General features: G+C 37.7%; 1 protein-coding gene across 10 annotated transcripts in view; it reads left to right on the forward strand.

Moving 5' to 3' along the window:
* The window catches only part of yrt (erythrocyte membrane protein band 4.1-like yurt), a 198,175-nt gene that overhangs the window by 93,052 nt on the left and 87,623 nt on the right, over positions 1–17,500 (forward strand). For all 10 annotated transcript variants that reach the window (XM_067106926.1, XM_067106928.1, XM_067106924.1 and 7 more), the window contains exon 2: positions 6,584–6,688. In XM_067106926.1, coding sequence (XP_066963027.1) covers positions 6,584–6,688 — 105 coding nt within the window. The remainder of the gene's footprint in view (positions 1–6,583; positions 6,689–17,500) is intronic.

A 17,500-nucleotide genomic window follows, 5' to 3' on the forward strand; every position in this document is an offset into this window, starting at 1 on the left:
GCTGTGTTTTGCTTAGGTATTTACATTAGTGTCAAGCCGAAGATGTTCCATACACTGCAAATGCATCAGCTATGCTTGTACCAGCAGTGTTTGTTGCAGCTGCATGATTTATTCACGGTTGCGTGTGACGTCATTGTTGTGGTGTCTATGTAGTCTCCTGAATGAGCTGGCCTTATGCCAGCACAGTGTCTTGTTTTCGTTAAGCAGTCTGTAAGTGCGACATCATGGCCCCTTTTGGAAAGTGGTTTACATTTGTGTCAACCGTGTATTGTTATGAAGGGCCTGTGTGGTCGAAAATTGCATGTCCTGTTGCTCCGATCATGTCAGGTCTGTAGTTTTTAATTTTCTTCACTACCTGAATATTCTAAATTGCCTTATTACAAGACTTTAGTATGCTGTCCTTGCTTCCGTTGTCTTCCTCTCTTGTGTTCTTTCCTCATTCAAGTACTGGGACCTGCCAAGTTACCAGTTTCGTAAACTTTGTAAATTAATTTATAATCTTGCGTGAAGGCAAGGCCTTGACGGCTCGTCATGATAGCAAATATGTCCTCTTCACTTTTTGCACTTAATTTCCCCTTGTATCCATACTCTCTCTCTCTCTCTCTCTCTCTCTCTCTCTCTCTCTCTCTCTCTCTCTCTCATTTAAATAAGCCGTGCATGTATCCTATTACTCTCACTGACTTACAAAGACCTCCCTACATTTGGTTTTTGTGTTCATTGATGTTTGTTCAACCATGTATTTATAAATTTACGCATTTGTATTTTTTTTCAGTAGCCAGACATTATGTTAATGTTGTTGTCTTACGCCGAGGCACTGAATGGTTAGCGGAATGTTGCCAGTAACGCTGGTTACCCAAGATCTAAATACTAGAACGTCTCTTTAGACTTTGGGTATACCCTCTGTCTAGAAAGAACCCTGCCATGGTTTTCCCAGTCATATGTATTTCCTAAATATTTCCTGTCGTTTTCATGAGATGTGGTAGAGACACGTAAGTAAATATTTCAAGACTCCCGAGCCTTGGTGTGGAAATGATTAAAAAGGAATAGAGGGAACTGAGCAAAGAAGGACCGCCTAATATGTCAGGGCTTCGGCAAGTTTTAGGGCTAAAGGAATTCCACAGATTTTTTGAATAAAAGATGAAGTCTGTGCCGCATGGAGATTCATCTAAGTAGGCTTAAGAGAGAGAGAGAGAGAGAGAGAGAGAGAGAGAGAGAGAGAGAGAGAGAGAGAGATGCCGTATGTGGATAGGCTGAGTGGTTATCCGTCCATTTAAGGATCGATACCTATGTAGGAACCCGATCCCACTATCGTTTTGCTCTTAAGGATTCTGTGATGCCGCCCTTCCTTCCAATCATATATATATATATATATATATATATATATATATATATATATATATATATATATATATATATATATATATATATAAGTATGTTTAATATGTGTGGGAAAAATAGATTTTTTTGTACAGTAATCATAACCTCGTTGCGGGACTGGTTTAACCATGCGTACCTTACGCGTTTCCCGGAGAACAAGTGAAATCGCTTGGCGAGATATTGCTTGTCCATCTTGGAAACAGGAAATTGTGAATGACTGTGACCCAAGGTCTCCTTTCACTTGACTAAGTAGGAAGATTATGATGCTTGTGGCTTTTAGTCATTTGGAAGCAGTTGTAATATTCATGAGCTTTGTACGTCATGGTAATAACTGCAGCGATTAATTATTATGTTGTCCTTCGGAGGTAATTATTTTTAGATACTTTAATATTTAGCGGGTGACGATATTGAGGGATTTAAACAAAACTTGTTTTTATAAGTTGTGTGAGTGATATATTTTGGGTCTTTAAGTCTTAATATACTTCTTTAATAAACAATGTCATTCAGTCGGGTTTCATAGGAAACACATTTAATGATTTTAGCGCCGGAACGACTAGGTGGTGTCAGTTAGGGAAAAGGTTTGAAAATTTGCCGAAAATGCACAGAGATTTTGTAAACTCATTACTTTGGTTATGCAACAAGAGTAAAGGTTGCTTATTTAGTATTTAATTCTCTCTCTCTCTCTCTCTCTCTCTCTCTCTCTCTCTCTCTCTCTCTCTCTCTCTCTCTCTGTGAAATGTTCTGACGAGAGAAAGTACTGTACTGCAAGGAATAAGGATCGTGAGCAGATGGATTTCCAATGTCAATGAGACCGAAGCACCGTATGATTAATAACTGACTTTGACTGTAATTGACGAGAGATCTGCCCTGGTTCCCGTTACTAGGAGATTTATGACTGTTGCTACTGTCAATATGACTACAGTTACTTTCTCTAGTTACTGCTACTGCTACTACAATGAGTGCTGACATGGCCAAAATTATTAGTGCCCCACTGCTATTTTTTTTTAGCTAAAATAAGGGGCAAATGTTGTACTAGGTGTTTACTGAATGGGAAGCATTTTTATGGCACTTTAACTGATATTTATTTATTTGTGTGTTGTTTGTATGTGTATTTGTCATTTTCTTCCTTATTTTTCTTAATTGTCTGGCTCCACTCTATCTTTTTTCACTACACTTATGGTTTTGTACGTTGCGGAAGATTGCTCAGAAAATTAATAACCATTTTGATTTATTTTATACCATTGTATACATATTTTGGGTGATTATAGAGGAAGTTATGTTAGTTACGAGAGAGAGAGAGAGAGAGAGAGAGAGAGAGAGAGAGAGAGAGAGAGAGAGAGAGAGAACTGGCCATTTTGCGTTGTATACAGTATACGTTCGATTCGTACCGACTTCCTGTGGGTCAAGAACGTTTTGCCGGAAATCGACCTAGTTTGATTATTACCTGATCAAAGTAATAATTTGATTGGCGGAGTTTTTATTTTTTTATTTTTACTCTGTTCGCGTCAGTATTGTAATTTAGTTTTTGTTGAGAGTTTGGCTGCTGTATAGTTTTCTTTTTTTTTTTTTTTTTTTACTGAACCTGGCAAAACTTGTATTGTACTATATTGACTTCATGTTGCGTTACAACCACACTCATAGACATACACACACGTACACTATATATATATATATATATATATATATATATATATATATATATATATATATATATATATATATATGTAATATATACAGTATATATATTATATATATGTGTGTGTATATATGTATGTGTAGGTGTGTTTGTGCTTAACGTTTATTCAACAGAATTTGAGCGCCGAGTAGCCTCAATATCCAGTGGTTATAAGGCCCTTTAGATAATTTGTTTTTGGTTATACAAGAAATCATAAATAAATTTCAACGTTCTGATTACGTTCTCACAAGAATAAGTGGGCATTGATGAAAACTGTGTACGATAATCTATTAAAATTCAATATCTGTTCATAACCTCATCATCATTGAGATGGAAAGGATTTGAAATGAGTGTTATGTTGAAGCTGTTAAGGGAACGAGGAAGGTGATGTCATTTTTCCTTCCAACTTGTGGCGCTGAGATTGTCCAGATGCCCAAGTAGGGGCTTTTCAGTCGGGTGGTACTCTCTCTCTCTCTCTCTCTCTCTCTCTCTCTCTCTCTCTCTCTCTCTCTCACAGACACACACACACACTCTGATCCATTGAACATTAAAAAAGGTGGGGTGGACTTTGATTCTGATAAACAAATCAGTTATATCTTTTTATTATTATTATTATTATTATTATTATTATTATTATTATTATTATTATTATTATTATTTTGGGTGAAACTCGTGAAACTTCAGATGAAAATTTATATAAATTGAATTAAATCCCACTCTTTTTTTACGACCCTTATCTAAGGGTAGCAAGCTACTTGTCTATGCCTGGTTCTCATTAAGTGTCGTGGATTTTGTGAGGGGAGGCCATTGTTACATGATGTTTGTGAGAGAGAGAGAGAGAGAGAGAGAGAGAGAGAGAGAGAGAGAGAGAGAGAGAGAGAGAGAGATGCATGCATAGGTCGTGGTACCGGTTTAACCAGTAGCACAAGCTCCACTTTACCAGGTAAGCAGCAGATCTTTTGAGATCTGGTTTTTATATTGTCTAAAGGGGTGGAACTTTTTCGTGTTCTCGTTCTGATCTAGACTAATGCTGTATATGTATATGTACAATATATATGTACTCACACATATATAATATATACTGTATATATACATATTTATTTAAACTTTTGCCTTATTTTTAATATTTTTGTTAATGCAGTATACCAAAGAACACTATACCAAAAAATGGTTTTTAAGATGAACGAATCCAGCTGATAACCTACAATTGACGTTGTTGTTGTTGTTATTATTATTATTATTATTATTATTATTATTATTATTATTATTATTTTAAAAAATACTCATTGTAGCATGAGTCGTAAAATGGAGAACGAAATCCATAGTTATGTATATGTACATATATTTAAAGATGAATCGATAAATCCGTACATAAAGCTTCCGGGAAACTGTTCGATTCCCATTTTCCCGGAAGCTTTCTGTTCTGATTTATCTTTAAATATATGTACAAAGACATAACTGTGGAATTGTTTCTCCATTATTATTATTTTTATTATTATTGTTATTATTATTATTATTATTGATGATGTTACCGATTATGAAAGTTCTCCCAAGAAGTTTGACAAAACTTGTAGTAGGGTACAAGGAACTGCGGCTGCTGGATCGCAAAGTAATACCAGTGCTTTCTGGAACGTGTTGCCTTGGATTTCTGGGAGCTGATTTGTGTGCGCTTGATTTTACTCTTGCACCACGCGAGTACTTTAGCAATGTCATTTGCTGAAACGATTTAGGGAGCAGGTGCACGTTTTAAACATGAGTAGCGAAGGAATAATTCAAGTTCTTGAACGCAATTAACTGCTGCTCTTGCTCCTGACAAGCGTTAGTTTGCGTGCGCTTGATTGACGAGATTCTGTGGTAAATCTATATTTGAAAGTATCAAGCGTGGAGTACTAATATTGCTACCTAGGTTACGGCTGCAAATAATTGTAGTGCGATGTTACTGTAGTAGTAGGTAATGTTCATTATTATTTAGCGAAATTTCAGTAAGACCTATTTATCAAGTGTCTAAAATCTGGTTGTCCTGTAAGATTTCCCACTTTGAATTTGTTTATTTGTTGATATTATACAAAGAATTCAGTCGTGATTTTGCTGTATTTTGACGAAAGTTTCCCAGCTGAATAATTTTACTGTCCCGGGTATTTAGTATCAGGTGATCATAGGCAACTTGGCGGATTTAGTGGGTATAAGCTTCGGATTTCTCTCCATGCTTTTAGTTTTCCTAACATAAATTGTCCTTCCTTTGATGGACAGTTTCGCTTCCTTCATGGTTAAGACCCACCCTGGCTTTTTTTCGGTCCAAAGCTTGTAAAAGGAATCTTTGGTGTTTAAAAATAAAACGAAGAGTGTCTAAAAACAATGAAAGAAATGAACCTATGTTAATTCTTTCATTCCGATATTCATCATCATAACTAAAGAAGCATGAAATTTGAGCTTATTGGTTAAAAGGCCAATTATGTAATTGTTATGATCTTTTGCTACCTCAAATTCCCCACACACACACACACACACACACACACAGACGGCCCCAACCTTCTTTCATCTGATCACCTTGACAACAAGCAGACGCACAATCCAGAGAAATTACGGAGAGTAGGCCTATAGACTCGGGACTGCCATAGCTATTATGCTATCTTGTGCTACCTGGGCTCTATCGGTCATGTAGTCTGTCTTCGTCTTTGTTGTCGGCTCAGGACTAGACCAGTGTCGAGGAATGGTGATAGAAGTCTCTCTCTCTCTCTCTCTCTCTCTCTCTCTCTCTCTCTCTCTCTCTCTCTCTCTCTGGATTTTCCATAGGCCTATGGATTGTTATGCCGAATAAACGGACTTAATTTCGGTTGACAGAATCCATCTGTTTTGTCGTGTGATTCGTATGGTCTAGGAATATGGGATTAACGGGACTGCTTTTGTGGTTGTCAGACCACGTAGGACTACATTTTCCGTGTTCGATGGTACAGGCGCCGCGGTCTGTGATGAGATGTTGTATGTGTATGTTCAGTGAATGAGGCGGCTCTTTTCCGGACAGCTGCGGCCTACGGTTCACCTAACCCAGGACCCACCAATACATTCTCAGGGGAAGGAGTTTATATTCTGGATAGGTATGGTTCATGTAGCTTTTCTCTCTCTCTCTCTCTCTCTCTCTCTCTCTCTCTCTCTCTCTCTCAAAGAACTTTGAGGATCACATAATTATAACAATCATGACACGTCATAAATAGTCAAGTTATCAAGATCTCTTGACTGTGCGTATATAAACGTACTCGTATGTTTCAGGTAGCTCTATGGTGAGGGTTATTAGTGTTGGTAATTTAATAGTTTTTGGGGTGTTAATATCTGGTGTTAATATTGTTAAAACCAGGTATTATTATAATTATTGTTATTTAAATATTTAAAAGAAGCAGAAAGACATTTTCCCATTCTCAACCTGTAAAGCAAGGCGCAATAATTCCTTCAAAGCAGCTCTATTTCATGATTAATATTTTTCCTTCATTTCATCACAGTGTGTAATACTAATTCCGTCTTTTTTTCTCTTGACAGAAAAAGTCCCTGGGCCACGAACTGTACGAAAGGGTGTTCTACTCTATGGACATCATAGAGAAGGACTATTTTGGCTTGCAGTTCACCGATGCCAACAACGTGCCGGTAAGTATTGTTTATTATTGCCATTTTTCATAGTGAGGTTTCTTCAGCAAGGGAAAGAAGAGCAGTTTTACAGAAATTTGTGAACGGACAAATAAACTCTGGTTTCGCATTAGCTCCCTGGTCTGCTACCCATCTGTCGGTCAGCTATGAATGAGTGCCAGTGTCAGTGCCAGTGCTGAGATGCAGTAGGCTCTACTCTTCAGACTCCACTTCCTGAAAAAGGGGAAACTATGGTGTACATACACATAATATCCACGCTTCAGTACTTGAAGTATGAACATGATACTGACTGTTGTCTTTTTCTTAATTTGGAGCCACCTTCTGCATGGTGAAGTTCTGGTATCCATGTATTTACTGTATATTTATAATTATTTCAAGTATTTGAAATTTCGTTAATGAACATGATATCGTACTTGTGTAGAAAGATTAAAACTGTTCCCTTTTATTTATCCGCCTGCAGTTTTGTGCTCTTTTGTTTACATCGGCCTTTGTTTGCTGGTCCTTGGAATGCTGGGTTTCTGTTTGTTTTGGCTGGCGCTCAATGGGGCGGTTCGTTTCGAGTCTGTTGTCAGATACGCTTCCTGTTCGTTGTTTCATAGGTATGGACATTGGTGTTCTTTACAGTTGTGGGGAGTAAATGTGTGTATTGTTTGCTGCACACGCGTAACCAGACGTGTTCTATTCATTCTCATTAATTATGTGGCTGGGTTGACGGTGACTGCAAGACCGGAAAACTAACCAGTGAACTTGTTAATGTGAACCAACCGCTTTACCACTGAAATATTATATATATATATATATATATATATATATATATATATATATATATATATATATATATATATATATATATATATATATATGTGTGTGTGTGTGTGTGTGTGTGTGTGTGTGTGTGTGTGTGTGTGTATTTAAAGTAATTGTTGTATTACGTCAAGTTTTTAATGTGTAAAATTTTCCGTCACTCAGTTTTTTGGCATTGCTTATTTCCGACTTTTTCTTCATATCACTCCCAACCTTTGATTGCGTCGACGACCATAAAACAATCTCTTGAAGATAAACGTTTCCTTTGAATTCTTAGGAAAAAGGAAATAAGAGGCCTCGGGAAATGACGGAAGGTGACGTAAGCCACGTTAAAAACGATGAAGCTCTTCTCTCTCTCTCTCTCTCTCTCTCTCTCTCTCTCTCTCTCTCTCTCTCTCTCTCTCTCTCTCTCTCACAGTAATATCGAGGTTGCGTTTAGGTATTTACGATAACAACAGCAGTGAAATGAGGTGGTAATGATAATGTAAATCAAGATAGTTATCATGATTAAATCTGTAGTATCGTTTATAGAGAGAAAGCTTAAGGTCGTTAGGATAATACGTAACTAATTTTGATAAAATCTTAGTGATGAGTTTTTATTGTAATTGAGGAGTGTTTAATTTTAGTTGTATATCATCACAGTATTAAGCTTACTATAGGTTGAATCACGCGTGTTTTGGGTGTCATTGGTTACCCAGCGGTTCCGTTCGTTAAGTCTGGTATAGGTGTCATTGCCGTATGCACTCGCCCTGAACGCGTCCGGCAGTATTCACTGTCTTGTGAGGACCTGATCTTGAAACCTCAGTTTTTTATATGATTTTTTTCAACCGTATCATGATGATTGTCTCTCTCTCCCCCTCTCTCAGAGGTTAGACAAGGAGAAAGACCGTGACTTCGCTGTTACTAAGAAGGGCTGTTGCTCACGCACAAACACGCACGCATTAACAGTTAAATAGCAGTAATATAGCTACTATTAGTACTCATAGAGAGAGAGAGAGAGAGAGAGAGAGTTTCAGGTCAGTAGGCACAGGATTACCTCATCGAGGCCCATATGTTTTTCAGCTCTGGTGAAGTTAGGTTCCTCATGACTATTACATTATCTTTCTTGCTCATTATCTTTCTTGCTTCACCGTCGGTTGCACCCACCACCACCTTTGACTAACAGCCAAGTGCATGATTATAGTTTGGGTCAACAGAAGCATGCTGGAGTTAAAAAAAAAAATCTGCTTTACCGTTCCTTTGTCCGCACGTGTCAGAGAGAGAGAGAGAGAGAGAGAGAGAGAGAGTCAGCCAGTCCTTCACGTATGATGACGAGTATTATGACTTTTCGACAGCGAATTACACTATTTGTCCTCCGTGATTCACGCAGACTCGACAGTTTTTGAGCGAGCGTGCTTGACACGGAAAAGCGCCCATTCACTCCTTTTCATTGGAGTTGTTGAGGGGCGAATAAAAACAGGTGTCAAGAGATGGTCCTTGGTCGAAGCGCTGAATGCTAGATATTAATCTGGAAGACTCGGTGTGCCTTGCTTGTATCAACCATGTATGTCAGTCACCAACTCTCTTCCACATTCAAGTAGGATAAGGGGAAGAAGTAACATCTGTAATCGCGTCTAAAAGGGTCCGTACATCCATCACAAGTTAAATATTGCATGATATTAATAAAAGTTGAAATTTGATTCAGAATTCTTTTTGTTCAAATGTTATACATGTAGGTATGTGTCTGTATACATATACATCATATGTACATATATAATATACACACACATACAGTATATATGTATATGTGTGTGTGTATATGTATATATATATATCTTTCTTTCTTTTTCTTTTAACGTGCTTTTATTCCCATTTTTGTATGGGGTAAGCACGATGCCTTCTTTGAAGGACTTTTGATTTGGCTTTGGGGTAGACCTGTGGTCTCGATCGGCTGCCCTGCCTGACATCGCTTAGACCCTTACGTATGTTTCATGTATCATACCAGACCCAACGCCCTTTCTTCCCAGCAGCGAGAAGTTATTGCGCGGGTATGGCGAGCGTTCGAGACGTGTGAGATGTTTGTTATGTTTTTAGAAGGTGTTGTAGTGGCTTTGTTTTGTGTGTGTATTTAGTCTGTAACATATATATATATATATATATATATATATATATATATATATATATATATATATATATATATATATATGTGTGTGTGTGTGTGTGTGTGTGTGTGTGTGTGTAAATGCAAATTTATTTACGAGCGTACACACGCATACATCAAAGAAACAGAGACAGAGCGCCACTGCTGACCGTTATTGAGTTAGGTAGAGATACTCGGAGTAAGAAGAGATTAGAGATGTAGTTGTTATAGCCAGCCTGCACCTACGCTTAAATTCCTAATGATTGCTATCCATTTCCGGCCTTATTGCTTCAGGGCCACGACGTTCATCGATAGCCCCAGTTGATAGGGCTGGCACATTCTTCCTGTTGGGTCGATGGAGGAATAACAATGCTTTTCATTATTCATTATGGACTTGTTTAATTTGTGGTGTTCAATCTTTTTTTTTTTTTTTTTTTTTTTTTTTTTTGCCAAATTTTATCCTCGAAAACGAAGGTTTTTCTTTTTGTATGTTTGTTGTTTGGTAGTCTTTATGAGCAGGAGTAATCAATACGTTTGTGTGAAATTTTTCAAAAACTCCTTAAACTTCAGAGCTGGTCTCGGGACGAGAGAGGGAGGAATGTAGCTTTTAGGAGAAAGTGCTGTTTGGGGAGTAATTGCTTAGCCTTGGCGGAGATTGGCGATCTCCGAACGCTGTCGTTGATCAGGTGTTTGTCTCCGGCCATAAGTTTGTTATTTACTTGATTTATTCTGAATGTGCGTCAAGTCATGTGGACTAAAGCAAATAAGTCATTAGATTTTACAGAAGAGAGAGCCTGTGTGACATCGAAGAAATAAGTCGATGGTAAATTCTAGGCAAATGGTTAGGAATAAACTTTTTTGGTTCATTCTATTGACTTTGATTAACTTGTAATTCGAGTTCTGTGTGTTTCATATTTTCTGTATTAATTATGCTGAGATATATGTAACTGGCTAAAAGGAATCAAGGAAATTGTGCTGTCTTTTCCTTATTTTAGATATATACTTATTTATGTTTGGTTTCTTGATTCATTGCTGTTACTGATCGTCTGCATGGTAACCAGGAATTTACGTTTTCACACAATTAGCCTAATCATCAGAGTTTGAATGTATATTATTATTTGAATTTTTTTCATAATTCATCAACTCTCCCTGAAAAATATGAATAATTGGTGGGTATCAGACTCGCTTATTAATTTAATTCACTTTCTGTACGATGTAAATCAGTCATTGCATTATCTCTTCCCTCCCCTTTGCTGCTTGAAGGCCTCTTATTCCAGAAATGATGAATTACGGGGCTAACTGGGTGCACGTGGGCTGGATTGCTTGCCTGGACACCGATGCGTGCTTCCACAGACCAAATATATAGTTGCCAAGGGCACACGCCCATTACTTGCATTGGGATTGGCTAACCTTCTGACTGCCGTTGGTCGGTTAGTCGTTAAAACTGAGATGCTTTTGTATATGCTTATTTGAGAGGTGATATACATATACGTATTTATGATCCGAGTATATGGCGACGATGGAGTTAAGAGGACGGAGTGCAAGTTCTTTCGCATTTACCAGCAAACAGATGATGGTTGAAAATGCCTAAGTGCAAGAGCAAAAGATGTTGCACTTCGCTGTTACAGTTTTCGCTTGTCCATATACTCTCTTGACGTTTTATATTAAGGTGTTATTCTTGTGATAGAATTATATATATATATATATAATAGCATTAAGTTTCTTCAGGTACAAGGCGAAATGCGAATTAAGTAACAGAGGGAAATGAAAATGAAATTTTAACCAAGTTGAGAGCGATGGAACCGCAGAAATGATCATCATCAAGTATTTTGATAAGATACTTCGAACTGGTACCCTTATAAAGTCCGTTTTTTTATTTATTTTATTTTTGAAACCGACAATCCTGCTGAATAAGAGGTGAAATCATGTCTCTTCTACCTGCTCTTAAAGTGAGAAAATCTGTATGCCTTCGAGGCTAATAGTGTTCAGGTTATGTAGCAGCGAAACCACTTCCATTCTGAATAATTACGTAAACAGCTTAGCGGCTATGGAGAAGGAGAGAGAGAGAGAGAATTTGTCTCCAAGCTTTACGCGCAATGCACGTCCATAAATGCCTAAGAAAAAAGGTCCTTTCCACTCTTCCACTCGGAATGATGACGAAAACTCTGAAACAGCTTTTTTTTTTCCAAAAGAGACGACACAGCTACGCGTCTTCTCGTAAGTACTGTACCGTATGCAAGAGGTGTTGTATGACGCAAGGGGTTTTGCGGGGGTGCGGGGGTTGGGGTCGGGGTTCCCGACGCGGAGGTGAGTGAGTCTGAGGATGACTTCATCGTGTTCCCCGTGTTTGGGCCATGTACCTCCCCCCTTTCTTCCCCCTCCTATCCATAGGCCGTTCTCCCCTGCACTCCCCCGAATTCAAGACAGCCCTCTCCCTTTTCCAGGAGTGGATAGCCTGGTGGCTTGGCCTGTTGAAACTAATGTCTCTGTAATTAATAGGCTGAATTTGGTTTAGTTTTAGTTATTTGTTTTTTAGATTATTATTTTTACTCTGTTGGTGTTTTTTGGAACGTTGGCGCAAGCTGCCCTCTGAACCTGCAGTAAGCTCTCAGAGTACAACCCCTGTGATTTCTTGAAGAGCAAGATGGTCCTCCCATGTTTTTTCTGTAGCTGTTTCCATCTTCATATACAGAACATAGTTCTGCGTTTTCAATAGCTGGGTGAAACTGACTTTGTTCGGTCTCAGCCACCAAACAACTCTGGGTGTGGATGGGTGTGTGTGGATTCATCTTATGGGTTGGGTACATGAATCAGTGTTTTCTGGGTATTAGGGCATGGCTGTAGCCTTACGCATATATATATTTCTTTCATTGTAATAAAGGCTGCGGGTAATCCCTCAATCTATTAGGCACGTGGTCATCCTGATTCACGAGTTAAGGCGAATTGATTAACAAAGTACGTTCATAGTTTATATGCTTTTGAATACTTCTAATTATTGCGCAGTTATCGTAAATATTCGTCATCTTTATATTTTTTCCCCAGTTTTATGGAGAGGTTGGGTTTTTCTTTCTTTTTTAATTTTTGGTAGCAAGAATGCCTTAAAATTCCTCCTGTTTTGTCTGAGAACTGTTATGATGTTTCAAAATGAGAATATTTTACATTCCTAATTTTTATGACCACAGAGTTATTAAATATCCAGGGGTGAAAAGGGACACAGAAAAAAACTTGTTAGAAGTAGGGATGTGGTCAATAACACCAGAAGAAGAAGAAGAAGAAGAAGAAGAAAGACGACGTTGGGCGAAACTTTTGTGGGGTCGTGAATAAGAGATATGAGGGGGTATAATTTGATTGTTAGACCAAAGGCTGGATGTGCTTATAAAAGAGTTTACTGTTTTTCTATGTGGAATCTCTTATTTACTTCTTTACTGTTTACTCATCGCATATGTTTTATAATGAAAACAGTATACGGAGATGGAACAGAAGGTTTATAGTGGGGTTACAATAGAAAGTTACTAGACTTGAAATATGCAAATTACACTTTTATAAATATGCAAATTATGCTGTTTTAATCAGCAAAACACCTCCAGATTTACAAAGCTCGTTAACTAGAATACACCAAATATCTGTAATGACTACAACACTGTACGTCAACTATCTATAGAGATGGGATTCAGGATAAATCTAAGACAAAGCGGCAAAGAGTAATGGAGAAAGGATTAATAAGGTCGAGTCTCAGATATTTAGGAACAGTGATATATAGTATGGTATCGTGATATCTATGGACTTGGGATATATTGAGAGAACAAAAAAGGCAAATCAAATTATAGGCAAGCTGAATAAGATTAGGAAATCATGTAAATTGAAATTACACACGAAAGTATGAAATTTGCATAATAAAATAAGGTTATACATAATTATAGTACGATTTTGTATTGCTATAAAGACATGACTCATGGCATGACAAGGGAACTATATCCAAAAGATTTTTGTTGATTTTGAGAATGAAGCTTCCGGAGGGATATTAAGGGGTCAAATGGTAGGATGGAGTTAGAAATGATTTCACAAGGGAATTACGAAAGCCACTTATGTAGAAGAGATAATGATGAAAGGGAGAAGGAAATGCCCTTTGCACAACCTGTAGGAGAATATTACGTGATAGTGTCAACTAAGCTTCTGTGGGCACCAGAATAGTAGGAGGTTTGTGGAAGGCAAAGTACAGGAAAGACATGCGTGACGGAATTTCACAGAGGACCTTTGCGATTATGATTGTGCTTTTATGTAATCATTATGTCTTGACATTCAGTTTTTCTTGAAAATTAGTTTTTAAATGCTCCCGAAATCTAGGTTGTCTCTTGATTCCATTATTTACGTAAAATTCAATTCCATCTTGACACAAAAGTTGAAATTTATTATTACGCGTTTTTTATATGTTGTTTATTTTAGTATTCTTAACTTCTTAAATATTAACAAAGAGGTGAACTACACACAGGACGTATAATGTTTTTAACGTTTTGCATACAAACATGACACCCCCAATGATTCTCTCTCTCTCTCTCTCTCTCTCTCTCTCTCTCTCTCTCTCTCTCTCTCTCTCTCTCTCTCTCATCCCTACCACCTCCTCCCTCGTTCCCTGTTGTCTGTAGCCTCCTGCAAGAATAAAAGTGCTGTGAATCGCGTATGCTAAGTAAATTCCGTCTTTTGTTTTACTTTATCTTGATTCCGGTGAGTATATTGTGATGACGTGCATGCTAAATGTAATTCTTACACGCACACACACATTATGTGTATATATACTGTATAATTATATATATATATATATTATATATATATATATATATATATATATATATATATATATATATATATATATATATATATATATATATATATATATATATATTGTGTCACGGATTAAAATTTGAGCTGGTCTGCTACCACGATGTTAGCGAAATGCGCTATCTGTTTGCTGTTGCCCTAGACTAGAAAGTGACACGGGTGTGGGATGCTGAACTTATCCCACACGTAATTGCGTACAGGTTTTACTGCCAGTATTATTTTTTCTCATATATATCTTGTCTTTATCATTCTTTAAAGGTCTCTAGGTGTGACACGTTACCCAGTTACCCAGACACTAATTCCTACCTAGCAAAAAATGAACTACTTAGAGGTAAACAATATGAAACGTGCGCAGTGTGACGATCGCCAATCTGTCTTCCATACTAGTCAGTTCTGGAAGATTGGAATGGAGGTGCTTGAAAGTTGACCTTGAAAATATTTCGAGGTCAGGTTGTAGTCTGGTGTGAAATCGCGTGCATTTTTTAACGGGAATAACCTTTAGTTTTATGCTCGTTTAGCAAATGAGGAATTCTTTCATTTTTTCAGGTTTTTTTTTTTTATAAATTTGGACTACAGATTCAACTATTTTTGTTTATTCCAATTTTAAGTTGGATTTAGTAATATTACTATTACATTAGATTTATAGATTATTGATATTTTTTACTCTTAATTAGTTTGGGTGTCTTGCAATAAATTACAAAGGAAATATAAACAATATCCGTAATACTGGAGTTAAGGGTTCAATTTACACCTTTTTTATCATTACTGTGTGTAAAGAGTTTAGATGACAGTGTTCTTATTCTATCCCTTACACAAGGGCCTCATGATCTATTGTAGAATGAATTCCTTATGAATTTTTTATCTACATATTTTAAAATCTATCGAAGTATTGAGATTCCTGGTAATTTACCCATAATGTGCTAGTATAATTCTTGCCCAAGCCCAAAAACACGCCTCATTGAAAAGAATTCCCATATATTGAAAAAGAGAAAAAAACAGAGCGAATAGATAAAATTATGGAACAAATCCGAATCAACGAAACAAGTAAATATACGCACACATTAACTGTAGTTGAGCGAAATGTCAGAAAACGCGAAGTACTTCGTCAAAAGGCAACATTTCCGCGGACGACTAACCCATAGCAATTTCCTCATGGCGTGCTGTGCACCGCTTCCAAGTGCTATTTCCTCACTGTAAGTTAGATTTGACTTGTGGGTAACTTCATTCCTTCCGCCCCAAGACCAACGTGACCTCGTTGCAGATTCGATTTGTATCATAGTGGCGTTACTTGCAGATCTTCCTCGAAACAGTTTTAACGTAACGAATTTTATAACGTGACGCGTTTGTTGCTTTGATTTGTGTGTGAAAAAAATGAAGGGGATTCTTTCGTGCTGCAGTTTAGCGTCATTGATAAGTGCGACATTGTGTTCTCTCTCTTTTTCTCTCCCAATGAGTTTCACAAGTGTTTGCCATAAATGTGAATGTTGGCTCATTTTGATTGAAGATCTCCTGGGCTTTCTGATATGAAGTTGTGATCATTCGGTATAAAATGTGTCTCCAGAGACGGTAATTAACTTCTGTGTTGCCTGTTGATTTTATTGATTCATGTTTTACATTTTGTAGTTTCTGTTTATGCGGTTTATATTTGATACTGTCATTATCTGTTGGTTCTATTTTAGTAGTTAGTTTTTCACTCAGAGAGAGAGAGAGAGAGAGAGAGAGAGAGAGAGAGAGAGAGAGAGAGGTTCCTGTAGATTGCTTCCACCTCTCCTTGGATGGGGAATTACCTTGGGGAAAGAGAAAGAGATGTAAATGATTGACCTGTCAATCTCAGCTGAGACTTCTTGAGACGTGATGATGAAAGAGCGAGCGCAGTACCTCAGACACAGACCAAGCCAGACGAGGAACAACACAGCAAGTGAAAGTAAATGATTTTGATTCAGGTGAATGAATGAGTAAGTGGACCAACACACCCCTACCCCTGCCCCAAACCCCCCTCCATCTCACTCCTTTCCTACCCACTGGACAGCCTCAAACACCTCGAAACTTACTCAGCCATGACTTTGTTTGGGGGTCGAGGATTGCACGGTCTCCACACACAGCTGCCCGACGAAACAAAGAGGCGCCTTTGATCCTTTCTTTCTTAGGGTGTTCCACTTTCTTGCTCTTGGCACGCAGCTGTGTAAGTGCGCGCACGCAGAGCTGTACAGTCGTGTGCGTTGTACTGTGTGACATTCTTCGACTGATAGGTTTGGGAATCCCTCCTCTGTATTCCTTGATTTCCTTTATATTCCATCATCGCCTATCGAAGATTAACCTTTTGTTTCCTTAAATATCAAACCTATAAGTCATGGGCTACTTACGTGGCCTGCAGGTAGCCAATCCCAGCGACCTCTGATTTTTCCACGTATCTTGTATTTATGCGTAGGCTTGAAAGCGCGAAATCATTATTGCGTATGTCGCTCCTTTTAAAAATGTAAACTTTGACGGAATATTTTTATATTAAAAGCGGAGAATTCCTCTTCCAGATTGCGTGTAAGAAGCGCAATTGTGTTTGGCGACGGCCGCTTCTCAGGTATTCATTGTGTTTTAAAAAATTGTGAAGGGAAAATGAGTAAGCTCATGCTGCATTATGTTTCATTTTAATTTTAATATTTTGGAGGGTGAAGAGGAACTAAAAACTGAAAGATTTAAGCAATGATTATGTGTGTAAAACTTAATTTTGGTGCGTTGTTTTTGGAACAGACTATGATCATATGAAAACAAAGAGAGAGAGAGAGAGAGAGAGAGAGAGAGAGAGAGAGATAATCTTCCGAAGCATCATTACATCCGCAGTTTTTTTTTCCTTATCAAAGGTGTGCTCCAGTTAATTTGCTCTCTCTCTCTCTCTCTCTCTCTCTCTCTCTCTCTCTCTCTCTCTGCTTTTTCATCTTTGACCTTTGCCTACCATTCTTTCTTTGGAATTTTGTAAGAAATGTGCAGAGAGCATTCCTTGTATAGAATCCAACCATGAAGAACTGAAACCCCATATGGTAGACTCTCCCATGGCAGTG

This window comes from Macrobrachium rosenbergii, chromosome 7 (genome assembly GCF_040412425.1).
Source record: "Macrobrachium rosenbergii isolate ZJJX-2024 chromosome 7, ASM4041242v1, whole genome shotgun sequence".
Classification (NCBI taxonomy): domain Eukaryota; kingdom Metazoa; phylum Arthropoda; class Malacostraca; order Decapoda; family Palaemonidae; genus Macrobrachium; species Macrobrachium rosenbergii.